General features: G+C 39.3%; 1 protein-coding gene across 1 annotated transcript; it reads left to right on the top strand.

Annotated features, from left to right (window-relative positions):
• Positions 1 to 7,336: 7,336 nt before the first annotated feature.
• On the top strand, positions 7,337 to 8,317 carry J4E83_003571 (uncharacterized protein; the record flags this gene model as incomplete). Its single annotated transcript, XM_049330506.1, has 1 exon — positions 7,337 to 8,317. A coding segment is annotated over one exon (981 nt), but the record flags the coding sequence as incomplete, so codon positions are not given.
• Between the last annotated feature and the right edge of the window lie 8,498 nt (positions 8,318 to 16,815).

The following is a 16,815-nucleotide window of genomic DNA, read 5'->3' as shown; positions in this document are numbered from 1 at the left end:
GTTATACCTTACTAAGCAAAGAAATATACTTAAGACTTATTTATACTAAGATTATAAGAACTATAGTTATCTACTTTAGCGTAGTGTTATACTTAGTACTTAAGAAGCTATAGAAGTAGCTTTATTAGAGATAGAATATAAATAAAGAGTAAGTTAAATATTAGTATTATCTATCTACTCTAGATACTATATACTAATAAGTATAGCTTAGTTCTATACTATTATACGTAACTAGAATACTTAATTCTAAGAGTAACGCGTAGTACTAGCTAAGATAATTTAGAGAGAGATAGATACTTATTAGAGTATAGTTACTTCTATTACTAAATCTAACGCCTTTATAAACTATAATACTAATATAATAAATAACCTCTTTCTATATATAACTATAGATAAATAGTAAGCCTATAAACAACGTAGACGTTCTAAGTCTAAAACCTACTATACTTAGTAGGTATATAATTAAGATAATAATAGTAGTAATAGAGGTAGTAATATAAATATTAAAGAAGATAACGCTCTAATACTAATACTAGATAAGTATATTAACTTAACGCTAAATCTTAATATTAATCTAACGCTAGAGAAAAGAACTAGTCTATAAAGCTAGAAAAGATATAATATAGAAAAAGAGAGATAAGAAGTATATATATATAAGAACTAGTATACTATAGATAAAAGTAATAAAAATAGTACTAGTCTTAACGCTAATAATATAATAAAGCTACTAAAGATAAGTAATACTTTACTACTTATAACTCTTTCTAATTTATTTATAAAAGTACTCTTAGTAGATTATTTTTAAATATAAGTATAATAGTAGCGTCTATATAAAGACTTATACTATAGCTATTTTAAATCTACTAATATTATTATAAAAGTTAGTAAAAGCGCTTTTATCTAGAGTAAAAAAGAATAGAAGTTTACTACTAATACTAATAGGCGTAGAGTAGTGCTTAGAATATTACTAGAGGCAAAAAAATTATATTATACTTATAGTAGATAATAATAAAGAAGAGAATAAGCTAGTTATATAACTACTAAGTAAAATAGTAAAGAGCCTTACTTTGCTACTATATAAAATATACTAAAAGAAAAAAGAGTAGAAAGCTAGACTATAATAGAATAAAGTAAATTAAATATATTAAGACTTTCTATATCTATACTATATAATAATTATAAAATAGTAATTATACGTAAACTATAATACTATACTAGTTTAAGGTAAATTAGCTTAATTTAGTTAGATATATATATTATATTACTTTAATATAATAGCTAATATATTACTAGATAAGAATAGTTATACTAGATATAATATAGGTGCTAGTAGCTCTAGTAGCTCTAGTAGTTATAGAGGCTCTAGTAGCTCTAGTAGTTATAAAAGCTCTAGTAGCTCTAGTATTTATAGTAGCTTTAGTAGCTCTAGTAGTTATAGAGACTCTAGTAGCTCTAGTAGTTATAGAGGCTCTAGTAGCTCTAGCGTTTATAGTAGCTTTAGTAGCTCTAGTAGTTATAGAAGCTCTAGTAGCTCTAGCGTTTATAGTAGCTTTAGTAGCTCTAGTAGTTATAGTAGCTCTAGTAGCTCTAGTAAATATAGTAGCTTTAGTAGCTCTAGTAGCTATAGAGGCTCTAGTAGCTCTAGTAGCTTTAATAACTTTAGTAGCTTTAGTAGCTATAGTAACTCTAGTAGTACTAGTAGCTGTAGTAGCTCTAGTACTTCTAGTAGTTCTAGTAGTTTTAGTAGTTCTAGTAGTTCTAGTAGTTCTAGTAGCTTTAGTAGCTCTAGTAGCGCTAAAAGCTCTAGAAGATATAACTTATAAGCTACCTTGCCTAGTTATTCTAGCTATTTTACTTATTCTAGAATAAAACTAGGTCTTTTAGACTAACTAGTCTAACTATATAAGGTAAAATATTTTTCTAATATAGAGCTTATACTTACTACTAAAGGTATTAAAATAGATTTAAAGAAAATAGACACTATTCTAAATTAGTTACTACTCTAGACTATAAAGAATATCTAGTCTTTTCTTAGCTTTATAAACTTTTATAAAAAAAGATAGTAAGTATAATTATAGTAGCTATAAATAAAATAAAAAGTGTAGATATAGTAAGTATAAGTTAAGTAGCTAGAATATAGTAAAGATTTAGATTAATTTAAGTTATATATTAAACTATAGTAGCTAAAAAGCTAAGAGAAAAAAAGCTAATTAAGAGTATAGTTATAAGAGTATAGTAGTAAAAAGTATACTTTAAAAGAACTTTATTTAGTCTAAGAAAAGTATTATTAAATATATTTTATCTAAAGTAAAAAATATATAATTAAGCTAAAGTATATAGAAGATTTTTATAAAACTACTCTAAAAGACTAGTAAGTATTATAAGTGTATATATATATATATATATAGTTACTAATTAAGTATATAAAGAGATACTAGCTTATATAAATAGTAGATCTTATAAATCTAAACGCTAAGACTATTAAGAGGTAAAAAAATATAAGTATAAACTATAGAAAGTAGTTACGTAAGATAATAAATAAAAATATTATTAAGTTATTTAGTAAGTTTATTAAAAACCTTAACACGTAAAGTATATATATATATATAAGATAGTTTATAGCTAATAGTATATAGAAAGTACTAATATATTTCTAAAAGTATAGCTTAAGAAGCTAGAGAATCTAAGAGACTAAGTACTACTTAGAAAGAATAAAAGAAATAAGAAGTCTAAGAAAAATAAAAAAAAGATAAAATAGATTTATAAAAATTAGATAGTAGTAATAAGAGTATAAAATAAGTTAGAGCTATACTTATATACTTTATAAGCGCTAAAACGTATATAATATATTAGTTAGGTATTATATTAGTATAAATATTTATATAGTAAGATAATTATTTATATTAAGAGTAATAGTATTATAATATTACTAGTAATAGTATTTCTATAAGAGTAGCTAAATATAAAGCTATATTTAGTATATTAGTATATATATATATAATATAATATAATATATATAGTATAGAGTAATTAGGTATTATATAGTATATAAGATAGTATATATAGATAGATATATAAGTATAGATAAGTATATAGGTATAGATAGATATATAAGTATAGATAAATATATAGATATAGGTATATTATAAAAGTACTAGCTAAGTAGCTACTTAAGGTAGTAAACGCCTAAAGTACTATATAGTCTTAGTAGGCTTAAGAGCTATATTAAGTAGACGTATATAAGTAGATTATTCTAACTTAGACTAGAGAGTCTAGGTTAAGAGCTTAAACTTTTATAAATACTTTATTAAGAGCTTCTTATATCTTACTAAAGCTTTTACTACTTTAATAATAAAAAATCTAAATATAAAAAAAGCTTTTCTACTATTATCTAACTTTACTATCTATAAAGCGTTTTATAGTATTAAGTAGACCTTTACTAAAGTAGATATACTTACTTATTTTAATTCTAAACTTAAGTTTTAGCTAGAGATAAATATATTAAACTTTATTACTACTACTATTCTCTCTTAAATAAGCTCTAAAGGCGTACTTTATTCTATTACTTTTCTATCTTATAAAATAATACTTATAAAATAATACTTATAAAATATAACTATAAAATCTATAATAAAAAACTTCTTACTATTATATAAGCTTTTAAAAAATAGAAATTTAAGCTTATAGAAACTAAAGATTCTATTAAGATTTTCTCTAACTATTAAGTACTATAAATATTTATAAAAAGTAAAAAACTTAACTATTAATAAGCTTAGTAGACTAAGTTTCTAGCTAAGTTTAATTTCTAGATTAAGTACTAACTAGAGAAGTAAAGTACTAAACCTAACGCTTTTACTTACTATTTTAGTAACCTACTAGAAGACTATAATAATAAGTAATAAAAGTACTAAGTATAAGTTATTATTAAGTCTAATTAAGTTAACTCTAAGCTTTAGGTTATATAGCTATTAATTAAAAAGAATAAAAGTAGCTACTATATAATATATCTTACTAGATACTTCTCTAGCTAACTTTCTAAAGACTTAGTTTATATTACTTTAATAATATATTAACTAAGTAAAATAAAAAATATTAGTAAATTATACGCTAAAACTTTACTTATAATAGCTTCTTTTACTATTAATAATATTAACTCTAAGAATAAAGTTAAGAACTAGTCTATTAATTAATATAATTTATAGCTAGCTATTAGACTAGAATATAATAAAGAAAAAGATAGTATTTTTAAAAAGCTAATTAAAGTAAAATAAGATAGACTAAGACGTATTCTATATAACTTTATTTATAGTAGTTATAAAGTATACTTAGAACTAAATAACTATAAGCTTATTAATAATCTTTTATATATTAATAAGTAAGTGTATATCTCTAATATTAATAATCTTTATACTTATATTATTAAATAAGCTTACTAAACGTTCTATAAAAGTTATAGTAAAAAATGTAAATTTTACTCTTACTTATCTTAATAGTATTACTAGCTAAGAATAACTATAGATATTATCTAATATATACGTAATTATTTAGTATATAAGCGCACTAAGAGCTATTATAATAAAAGATATAGTTTACTTTATCTATTACTAGTTTCTACTAAATATTAGTTTTATATTTTAATAGACTTTATTATATATCTCTTTTCTTACTACTATAATAGATAGATCTTTACTAATATCTTTATTATTATTAATAGACTTATAAAAAAAAGAAGTTTATTTTTATAAGCTCTTTAACTATTAATATACTTATTTAAGCTTTTATAAAGTATATTTAGCGTAAAAAAAAATACTCTAAAAAGATTATCTCTAATTATAGTAGCTAATTTACTTTCTACTTTTAGAAAAAGCTATACTAATACTTAGATACTTATTTAAAGTACTTTTTAGTCTTTTATCTATAAACTAATAGATAAACTAAAAATACTAATATATATTTAAAGTAGTATTTTTATATATATATTAACTATAAATAAAATAACTAAGCTTTATATCTACTTATTACTAAGTTTAAAGCTAACTTAACTATAAGTATAATAATAAGTATTTTACTATTCTACGCTATAAAGAGATATAAACTATATTCTAAGCTTAAACTACTAATACTTTAGACTAATAGTATTTAAAATATAGCGCTTATATATATAGATAAAGTAAGAGCTAACTAGCTAGTATAATATCTTAATAAACTCTAATAAGAGCTCTATAGATCTATATAATAGATCTAGACAAAATAGATAGATTATACTAATACTAACTATCTCTTTACTCTCTTATTTAAGCTAAGTAATATAGTAATACTAAATACTTATAATATTTATACTATATAGCTAAATTAATTATTAGACTATAAAAACTATAGTTTATTTAAAGTTATACGCTCTATTAGTAACTTAGCTTATAAGCTAGAACTTTTCTTTTAGATAAGCTAAGTATATAATATCTTTTACTTATAGCTTCTTTACTATATATTATCTAATCTATTATCTAAATAAACTATTAATCTAAAGAAACTAGCTATAGTTTACTCTAATATTAAAGATAATAAAAACTATATAATTAAAGTAATTAAAAACTACTATATTAACTATAAGCTTAAGAATAGTAAAAAGAAAAGTTTACTTTAGTATAGAGTCTACTAAGCTAGCTACTCTAAAAGCTTTAATAACTCTTCTTAGAAACTATATATAAATCTAGTTAGTAGCTCTAACACTATTTATAAGTATTATTAGCTTTACTTTAATAAACTAAAAATTTATACTAAGTTTAAGATATTAGTAAGTAAATAGAACTTTATAATAATAACGCTTAGTATATTTATACTATAAGTTACTTTATTACTAATAGCTTAGTATAAGTACTTATATAATATCTTAATATAATATATTATATTCTATAATTAAGAAAAGTACTACTATATTTTTATTTTACTACGCTTTAAGAATATCTTCTATAAGATTAACTAACTAATATATATAAGTTTAGGTTATACTAGCTATAGCTTAGTTTTTATAATTAAAAGTTAATAAAAGCTCTAGATAGGCGTATATAATAATAAAGTAATTTAGCCTTTAGAGAGTTACTAGTTATTTACTATAATATTAATCTAGCTAAAAATAAAAACTAATCTATTATAGTAGAATATTAATATAAAGTAAAGTAATAAAACATAGTCTAGTAACTTTATATAGTAATCTTAATATAGATATATTTTCTAAATACCTTATATTTATATAATATAGTAGTAGGTAAACTAATCTATAGTAAGTATAGTCTACTTACTAACTATTAAATATAGCGTATACTACTAGCTTACCTAATATACTATAGTGCCTATTACTTCTAGCTACTATACTATACTATTACTATCTATATAACTCTTATAATACTATAGTATCTAAATAAACTAACTAATATAAAGCTTATAAAAGTAATAATAGTAATAATAGATAAGAATAGAAGCTAAAAGAGATATCTAGAGTATAGAATACTAGATAAGCGTACCTATACTTAGTCTATATAGCTTTTATAATATAAGTATTTTTTTTATAATTATATTTATATTTATAATTTACTTAAGTAAGTATTAGAACTTACTTTCTTTTTAGAAGAAGATAGTATTATAAATTAAACTAATAATCTATTCTAATTAGAACTAGTATAGCTTAAGTAAGAAATATTAAAACCTTATATATAGTTTAGATAGTTCTATATATAGAATCTTACTTAATACCTAACTTAACTCTTATAGTTATTAACTTACTAACTTACTAATATATATACCTAAAGTTTTTTATAAAAAGACTTTAAATTTAAGCATAAGCCTATAAGATTATAGAAGAGAGAGAGAACGTTATATAAATATAGCGGATTAAAGCTTAAAACGTGCTAGTTCTAGAAGGCAAGCTTATCGTTCCTGCGCTAGCGGGGTGGCGAATGGATCATGTTTGTCAGCCAATCATGGCGTGAGATCGCCCCACCGCCTCCACTAGCGCCAAGCTCAGGGTCAAGTACTCCACAAACTTCGAGAGCTGGACCCCTCTGCCCTTCACACACTCTGCAATTGTTCTTTACTACTGCCCAATATGCGGTCTTCAGTCTCTACCGCGACAGTGCCGTCAAAGGAGCCCGTTCCCCGAAGCTTCACTGTCAAAGGGGAGAAACAGCAGGAGCCAAAAGCCAAGAATGAACACGATCACTTTTTCTGGACATACACCGAAGAGCCCCATAGGACACGACGAATGGCCATCATCAAGGCACACCCAGAGGTACAATTCTCATGATACCATTGTAATTGAGCATAATCTAATCGTATACAGGTAACGAAGCTTTGTGGTCCTGAGCCTCTCACCAAATACGTTGTCCTACTCGTCGTCTCGATCCAAATCCTCTGCGCATACCTCCTCCGCGACACGCCCGTCATATCATGGACTTTCTTCCTTACCGCATATGCAATCGGTGCCACGGCCAACCAGAACCTATTCCTCGCCATTCACGAGATATCGCACAACTTGGCTTTCCGATCGCCTCAGGCAAACAGGATCTTTGCCGTGTTTGCGAACCTGCCAATTGGCATTCCATACAGCGCCTCGTTCAGACCCTATCACCTGACGCATCACAAGTCGCTGGGCGTCAATGGCCTCGACACCGATCTGCCGACTGCTTTTGAGGCTATCTTCCTTGACTCGGTCGCTGGCAAGGCCTTCTTCGCGACCTTCCAGATCCTCTTCTACGCCCTCCGACCTATGTTCGTTTACGCCCTACCAATGACCAAGATCCACCTCTTCAACGTCGTTGCACAGCTAGCCTTCGACTTCGCACTTGTCCGCTTCGCAGGAGGAAGGGCATTGGGCTACCTGATTATGAGCAGCTTCCTTGCCGGATCTCTACACCCGTGCGCAGGTCACTTCATCGCCGAGCACTACGTTTTCGAGAAGCCTAAGAAGGACCCGTCGAACCCCGCCAACAAGATCCCACTTCCCGAGACCTACTCGTACTACGGACCTCTCAACTTCTTCACCTACAACGTCGGTCTGCACAACGAGCACCACGACTTCCCTGCGATCCCCTGGACGCGCCTCCACGCCTTGAACCGTATCGCGCACGACTTCTACAAAGACTTGCCGCAGCACAAGAGCTGGGTGTACGTTATCTGGCAGTTCATCTGGGACAAGGACATCAGTCTCTGGTGCAGGATCAAGAGAGAAGAGGGCGGACGCAAGGTCGGCGCTGGAAGTGGATGGAACGAGGAAGAGCTGGGCTCCAACGAGAAGAAAGGCCCCATCCCTGGTGTCCTATAGATCATTTTTAGATGGTTTGCATATTTGGCGTTCTGAGCGGCCTGGTTTCATAAGAGCATAGAATCAAGAAGTATTATTCGTTATCAACAAACTCACTGTTCAATGCAGTCCACCCTTGCAGTAGCAGCGACCTCTCCCATGACCTCTCATGCTGACAACACATAGCACGACCAGCATACCTCCAACCCAGCATCGCACTTCTGCCATATAACTCAAACATGCCCAACAGCAGCAAGCTGCCAAAACGTCTTCCCGTCCCTCTTCACCTCCTGACAATAGGACTGCCTCGTCATACCCACAAACACCATCTCCCCAAATATCCTCACCAACTCTGCCGCCGGCGACCCCATCGGAAAAGGTCCCTTCGTCGGTGGCGTCGACCCATTCACATCTACAGCATCCACAGGATACTGCGGATAGAACATAAGGTGCGTCGCTCTCAACGTCTGATAGAACGGAACCAGGAAGCCCAAGTCTACATCCCACGTCCACATCCATGACTGCTTTACCTGCAACGGTATAGTAGGAGTAGGCGCCGCACCGATCCCTGCAAGCGTGATCCGAAGATTTATACCGTCTTTCCTCTCGGCGAAGATGGAGCTAACTGCTATACTCCGGTCATCAGGTGTAGTTTCCACGGTCAGCTCGACGTCTCTAATGAAGACGGTGGCAGGGGAGGTGGATGTTCGGCGCAGGCAAAATTTCACCGCGATCATATCCTTGGTTTCTTCCCCCAAGAAAGGCAGTGTTGGAGCCATGGTCCATTCGTATCTCTTTGAGACGCCGATACTGAAGCTCCACTTGTCATTGTTGGAGTAGGTGAGGGTTGTGCGTTGGGGCGTTTCTATTACGGGCGCGTAGAAGTGGGGGGTTGGTGGGGGATAGGTGGCTGGGCTGCCGGTGGTGAAGGGGTGCGGAGTTTGGGGTGGCGTCTGCGTTTCTTTGCTTGATGGCGGATCTCTTGGGCCAGCGAAGTAGTGGAACTTCGGAGGTTGAAACGGATCAGTCCCCCTCGATGTGGCTCGGGGCGGCGGAGGCCTTTTGGAGCCTGGTGCATCGGAGGCAGGCGCCGGGCGAGGTTGCGCTGGGGGAGGTTGCCCTGGAGGAGGTCTCGCTGAGGGAGGTCGCGCAGTTGGTGTATTTGATGGCCTCACTGCCCGCGCTAGTGTCTTGTTGTAGCTCTTTCTTTTCGCGGAATCGAGCAGAACTTCCTGCGCCGTTGTCGCTAGCTTGAAGATTTGTGTTCGCTGCTCGATCTCCGCTGTCGACAAGTGCAGGGTCTTGTCGGGATGGTTCGCGAGCGCGACCCGCCTGTATGCCTTTTTGATTACGGCGTCGTTGGCTTGGATACCAATACCAAGAACCTGATAGTGATTCGCGTTAGCCATGATCAAATGCAGAAAAAATACGAGCGTCAAAGAGGTGGCGTTGGCGGTGGGATGTTCGTTTGGCAAATACGATTTTGCTAGTACGACACAGAACTAATCGCGGTGATGGTGAAAGTGAGTATGTTGGATAAAGCGCACGCTGTGAAAAGACATCAAGTAAGTATCCTCTTCTCATGATCACCGATTTCGCATCCTAGTTCTGCTGTCGCTGTATACCGCCCTGTTCTTGTACTATAGTCGCCCAAGGGTGGTTGCATATCGGTGTGTAAACACCGACTCTTTCACAGCTCCTCAATCCTCTCAACCCGTCGTTCTTTATCCAACACCACCCTAACCATCCTACCCTTATCATCAAACAATCCTCCGCGCAGACGCTCTAGATATATCTCATAGCTCGGCATATACCCATCAATGAACGCGCGAACCTGCTCGTCCGACATCCCCGACCCCTTGACCTCAATCATCTTGTGCTCTTGCTGCAGCCGCCACGTGTACACGTTCCTCAGATCATCCGTGTCGATATGAATGAAGAAGTCAAAGTTCTGAGGTCCCATGAAGGCGTCACAGTAACGCTTGAGGTTCTCGTTCACTTCGAATAAGTGAAGAAGCTGATGCTTTGCAGGGGTGTTGACGGTGAGCTTCCCGGCTTTTGCCAACGAATGTCGTTCTTCGATGAAAGTTTGTGCAACGGGCTGGAAGCCGACGCACCAGCCTTCGAATACGACAACGTCAGGCTTTTGTGAAATTGTTGGCCACTCTGATTCTGGTGCCCGGTCGCCTTCGCCGTTGTACTTGCTCTTGTCGAAGCTGGGTATCTTGAGATCGCCTTTTCCGGTGTACTCTTTCAGATTACCGAAGAATTCTTGAGCTAGCTGCTCATCATGTGTACCAGGCTGTCCACGAGTACGGTAGAGCTTGTTGTTTGGATCACGATCCCGCTGGGCCACTAGCTCATCATGCGTCTTGTAGAAATCGTCCAGTGAAACGGTTATCGTATGGAGGCCATGGTCTTTCGACAGAATCTTGACCAGCTCCGATGCCCATGTCGATTTGCCTGAGCCTTGCAGACCGGTGATACCAAGTATGATAGGCTTTGACGACTCCTCATGTCGCGACTTGATCTTGGGAAGTAGGACTTCGAGCGTCCTGCGGATGTTGTCTGGTAGGCTAGACATGACGCAAACTTTCCGGTATGTGTAGTCCTGCAATCGTGAGGTACGACCAGTGTTGGACCTCGTCTAGCCCTGGCTGTCATCCGAAGTATATATTAGCGGACATGTATAGTCCGGAGTGAAGTCATTCGTACCCGCCGCATCGATGTCGGCCCGAGCGCACCCCGCACTTTCCACGAACTGTCAGAGTAGCATCTGTCACCACCCCAAAGACAAGGCTGCAAACCGAAAATCTGAAGATGTAACCTCCCAGGCACAGCCATGCGCTTACGGTCGTACAAACCGTTATCGCCCCTGCCGTTATATTGCCTATTCCCTCGCTACCGCCAACAACCACCTAGCACGACACCGCCGTGTCAAATTTCCACAACACCCAAACCAATAAGCTACGCAGCGGCACAACACCAAGCAAATTACCGCTGCGGCCTCGCTACCACGATCTAATGCCAGGGCGAGCAGAAGACGAGTTACAAAGTTACTGCGTTAGGAAAGAAAAGAGGAAAAGTGTGGATTGTGGCATGCGATTTCACGGTTCCGACTGTGACAGTTCACCGCCTCTTACGCTCGTGAACCACTGCAGGTGACGGGGTCGAAATTGCGGTCGCGCAAGCGTCCCAGACATGATTACGGAAAGTTGTGCGCTGTTCGTGTTTTTCTTGTGGTTCTGCGTGCTATTTTTGGTAGCTAAGGGAAAGGAAAGGGACGGTTCAAGTGCGCGAGTCATGCAAGTACGAACTCCTTTCCTCATATAACCGCGATGGCAGGTGCGGGATTCATACTTGTTAGTTTCTCGAGTCTTTCCGCTGTCACCTGGTACACGTCTGGCAATCCCGTCGCGCCCCAGTCTTCACCATTCATGAGCTTCACCAAGCCAGGCGCTGCTGTGAAGATTCGCGCCATCCCACTGTCCCGATGTTAGCCTCGCACTTCTTCGTGGACTATTGAACCTACTGTCCATGATGGCCAGCACAAATGTATTGACCAGGCTTTCCGGGCAGCTCTCCGACGAACGGCACACCATCCGCACTCAGCCCGATGATGCCGCTCCAACTATACTCAAAGCCTTCCCCTGGACCTGTAGGGGCGTCTTTCCAACCTTCGAATTCGGATGCTGCAAGCTTTCTGACATGCTTTGTCACACCCTCTAGGTTCGCAAGTCCATCATTGATGCAGTTCTCTGGATTCTTCTCAACCCATGCATCCAGTTCCTTTTGGCCTGGATTGGAGCCACCAAACATAATGTTGCCATCTGAAGACGAACGCGGGTTGATACTGAATAATGCGCCATCCGGTAGCAGAACACCATAGGAGTTGCTGATAGCCTTTGATCCGCTGAAGGCTTGCGGTGGAACTACTCTGTTGCACATATGCGGCTTGGGCGTGATGATACCGCGAAGTGATGGCTCGAGGGCTGCACTGTATGCATTCGTAGCGTGCACGACGGTGTCACATGCGATGTCTCCTCGCTCCGTGTGGACGACCCATTTCCTAGATCCGTTTCCGTCAGAGATAGACCTCGCAGTAGTGCGAGTCTGTAGGTTGGCGCCCTTGCTTATGTTATCGCGCATGATGTGTGCAGTCAGCTTCCACGGTTGGAGGGTCGATGTCTGCCATGCGTAGCAAGCTTTCGCACTCCTGATCCGAGACTTTTGCGCCGCTTCGACAGGATCGTGGGTAACTTGAATATGGTCGACCTTTCCACCTGCTTCCGCGTACCTCTCGAATATTTCTTTAGCTATCTTCGCAACTTCTTCGTCCAGGGGAACGTCTAGGGTCTCTCCAACCCAGAGATCGCAATCCACGTTGTTCTCTTTGACGTATGCTACCAACGCTTCCCACGTAGCTTGCTCGTTGTCCAAGATCTTGACCGCCTGCTCGTGGCCGTACGCTTTGGCGTGTTTCCCGTAACCCCGCCACTGATCAGGTTTGCAGTGGCCAGCGTTGCGACCTGTTGCGCCGGAGCAGAACTCTCTCGCTTCGAGAATGACCACTTTCTTTCCGGGAAACGTCTCGAGATGATGCTTCGCGACAAGTGTCCCTGTGATACCAGATCCAATGATGACCGCATCGGCTTCTTGTGGTAACTCATCGGTAGTGCGATGGTCTAGAAGTGGATCGCATCGAACCTGCTGTAACCAGTACGAAAGTGACTGTCCACCTTGTTTGGGGAAACCTGTACGACCGTGACTTTGCGCTTGCGATGCATACTCTTCTACGTTGAGGGCGGCTGATGTTTCTGGAAGAGTCACGCTGGGTGCACCACCCATTCTGGAATCGTCTGAGTCCACCTGCTTCATGTTGGAGTGCCAGGAGTGTGTATAGAGGATGTGGCTCTAGAAGGGACTAGATACGTTAGCAAAAGCCATGCTGCAGGCCCATTTTGACGGTACCACGGTGATTTTGAACACTGCTACACAATATGCTTACGTACCTTTGCTGTATTCGACTGTTGTCGCTGCATGTGAATCAGCCGTTAAGTGTTGGGCGCGCAGCCCGGAGATAAGCTGTCAGTCGCACCTTGCCCCACATGCTCGTCACTTGTTGCAGCCCGTAGGCATCGTTTCCATCAGACTTGCGGTATTCCGGCCACCTCTCTAAATGCGTCCGCCCATCTTCGTCGTATGATCGTTATGACACTGTCGAAGCAGTAGCAGTCTCTACCTTCCAAATGTGGCTATATCACGACTGAGAAGTGGCGACACAAGGAGCCAACATCATCACACGAGATATCGCCTGGGTCGCTGCATCATACCCCTGGCTAGTCCATGTCTTCTTCGTCTTCGGCAGGTAGGCGCCAAGATTGTCTCTCTGACGCTAATCAGAGAACACTTCGTAAAGATGCGAGATACGCGTAGGGTAAGGAAGTCGAGCCAGGCGTTGATGCCGACCGTCACATGATTCTGGTGTTCCTTTGACCAGGATCAATAATTCTCGCTAGCACCAAAAGTGACCGGATCAGGAAATTTTCGACCAGGACAAATAACTTTTTGACCCGGATCAATAACTTTTTAACCCGGATCATTATACTCATTTCCCGGAGACGGTGACACGGCAAAAAATAAACACGCGTCCCCTATAGTCGCTCCGAGACAGCTCCCGCTTCTCATGTTATTGTCTCAACGTATCTCCGCGCAACGCGCGTGATTGTCTTGGACATCCTGACGCGACGCGTCACAACTGCATCTCAAGAAATCACAATACATTACCATTACGTCCACGTCCTACGAAATCGCGAGCAGCAATGGAAGCGCCACATAAACGCCAGCGCGTCGACACCGACCAATGTCCAACCGCGCAGCCAACGTTCACCGAACTTATCGCCGACTATTACGCCAAAGTTGATCTCCAGCATTGCATCGAACTGCTGCTCTATGCAGACGACGATGGCGAGCTCACCAAGCAAATACTTCTCAAGGCAGCTCTAGCTACACCAGAGATCGCCGCAACCCTACGCAATCACAAAGAGGAATACATTGAGCGAGAGCGTCACAAGGTCATCAGTTTCAGCAGTCACGCCGATAAAGTGATTTATTCAATCGAAGACCGTTACATGGATCTCAGCTGTTCCGAGCAATACGACGCCGCTTCTGACGTCACACGACAGATAGAAGAAGCGTTTACACTCATTGTCGAACAAGCCACTCAGGAGTATGCTTCTCTCGGAACGAAGATAAACGCGCTTATAGCTCTGCGCTGCATTGCAGTGTCAATATGTGGAGGCCAAGAGGAGATCGGTAAACAAATCCGTAATCATTTCCAGACGGATGACTCTTTGGAAAGCTCAATGAACGCCGTCATTGACGAGATGAGCGTGGAGGAATGCGAGAGGGTGTGTGCCCTAGAATATTCGGGCAGGCCGTTCTTAAAAGCAATGGAGCAACTCAAGGAGCTTGCCGACGATCATTGCGTTTTCGAGGGGCTCCAAGACGTGATCGCAAATCTTACTTGAGAGGATGAGTCGGACGAGGATGGGGAAGGCGAAGGCGAAGAAGAAGAAGAATAAGAAGCGTAAGACGAATATGAGGGAAACCCTTCGTCAGATGTTACCAGGTGCGAAATATTTGGCACGAAGCCTGTGGATGGAAGATCGAAAAAGGAGGAGTAGTTGGAGTTTCAAAACTCCTGTAGCGCCCCTCAAACTGACGCGATGAACCGATGGATATTGGCCAAACACAAGAAGGAGGCAGCGAGAAGAGGCTGATCTGTAATCCGAGTTTGGGCTGACTTCTTGTCATGGATGTTAGGTCTTCTTATTGCCGACAGCTTCTAGTACCCTTCTAGTATTTTAATCTCAAGTCGTGTACGCCGTCACCAGCTGAGCACCACTTTCAAATCTTTGCGTTGCATGAGGCTCTTGACTGCGTTTGGATGGATCCCTAAGCCGCCTGGTATGGACCCACTAGTGGGTGGGGCGGCCAATGAGAGGGCTCGTAATTGGGCTTCGAACGTCGATGTGAGTGAAGGCCATTGAGAGCTGCAAGAACTTTGACTTTTCCGGACGGAACAGAGATCACGATCCAGTACAAATGCTCCACTTATTAAGATGACCTGCTTATTCTCGCGGTGGAACTTGCCGGATCGCGTAGCCTCGCGACGCTGTCGCGTCAATACGTCGACTCTTCCTCGCCTTTGCGCAAAACGCGATTTACACCACGTTCATGATCTATCTGGTGAACAAAATGACGGAGCCATCACTCAAGCGACAGCGTGCCGAGAGCGACGTAAATCCATCCACAATAGCCAGATCATCTACCACAACGAACCCGAATGTACCGATTTACGACCTTTGGACGGCATTGAGTGCCCTCGACAAATCTCAAACAGACCATACTTTCAGCCAGGCAATGCTCGTCAAACTAAATCTCCGCGACCCTTCGATCGGAGCCCAAATCCGACAAGAGTACCATTCCCACCTGCAACAGCAAAAAGAGATGCAGGCAGAACGAGAGCAGCGCAAAGACTTCTCACACTGTGTCGACGCGCTTGAAGAAGTTATACGCCATGAAGAAGCAAAGCCAGCGCACCTACCAAGAAATCCAGAACGAATTGCAAACTGCTTCATCACAAAGATGCGCGAAATTCGGCGCCAAACACACGACTATTCGTCGTTTGAGACGAAGAAGTCGGCGCTGGATACGCTTAGACGAATGGCATTTGCATGGCTTAATACAAGGGACAAAGAATTGCAGAAGCGGCTTTCAGGGTGGATTACCGAGGACCAATCCGATGAGTACTGTCTCGGTATGCTTGGGATCCTCAGAGACATGTCGGGGCAAGAGCGCAAAGAACTGGCCAATATGCCAGTAGACGGGGCGACGGTGGCGACTACGGGGGAGATGCACCGAGGGGGAAATCGGTTCATGGACAAGATGCAGGAGTTGAGAGAACGTCTTCATGAGACATGGTTGATTTGTGGCATGCATTTGTATGGTTTTAGTGAGGAATTGTTTTGGTGGGGTCGTGGGAATGAGGAGGCGAGTGATGATGGAAGTGATGATGGGAGTGATGGCGAGCACGGTTCCGAGGATGAGTATGGTACGCCACCTTATTGGGAGGATCCCACTGAGTAGGAGCATGGAGCATATAGCACACCTAAAGTGGATGTACGTGCGGAGATTATGCCATGGGGAAAGAAAGAGGCGTCAGCTAGCTAACGACGAAGGCGAAGTTACTAATAGTGTTTTATGGAACGGAACATGCATGAAAGCGCGTTGTGAGATACCACGAACCCATCCTGAACGTTCAAAACCAACACTTTGAGTAAGATGCAAGGGTGCGAGCTGTAGGGATGTATGTGTGTGTGTTCGGAGGACAGGACGAGAACGTCACGCACAAACATCCCTACAGCTCGCATCCCTGCATCGCACTCAGACTCCACTCGCCATGCAGCCCTCACTCCCGCAGCCCGTTCTTTCAAAGGTACTCTACCACCCACACC

Source organism: Alternaria metachromatica (genome assembly GCF_023757995.1).
Source record: "Alternaria metachromatica strain BMP 0045 chromosome Unknown scaffold_5, whole genome shotgun sequence".
In the NCBI taxonomy this organism is placed as follows: Eukaryota; Fungi; Ascomycota; class Dothideomycetes; order Pleosporales; family Pleosporaceae; genus Alternaria; species Alternaria metachromatica.
Note: the sequence above shows the minus strand (reverse complement) of the source record. Positions and strands in the feature narration are given on the sequence as shown.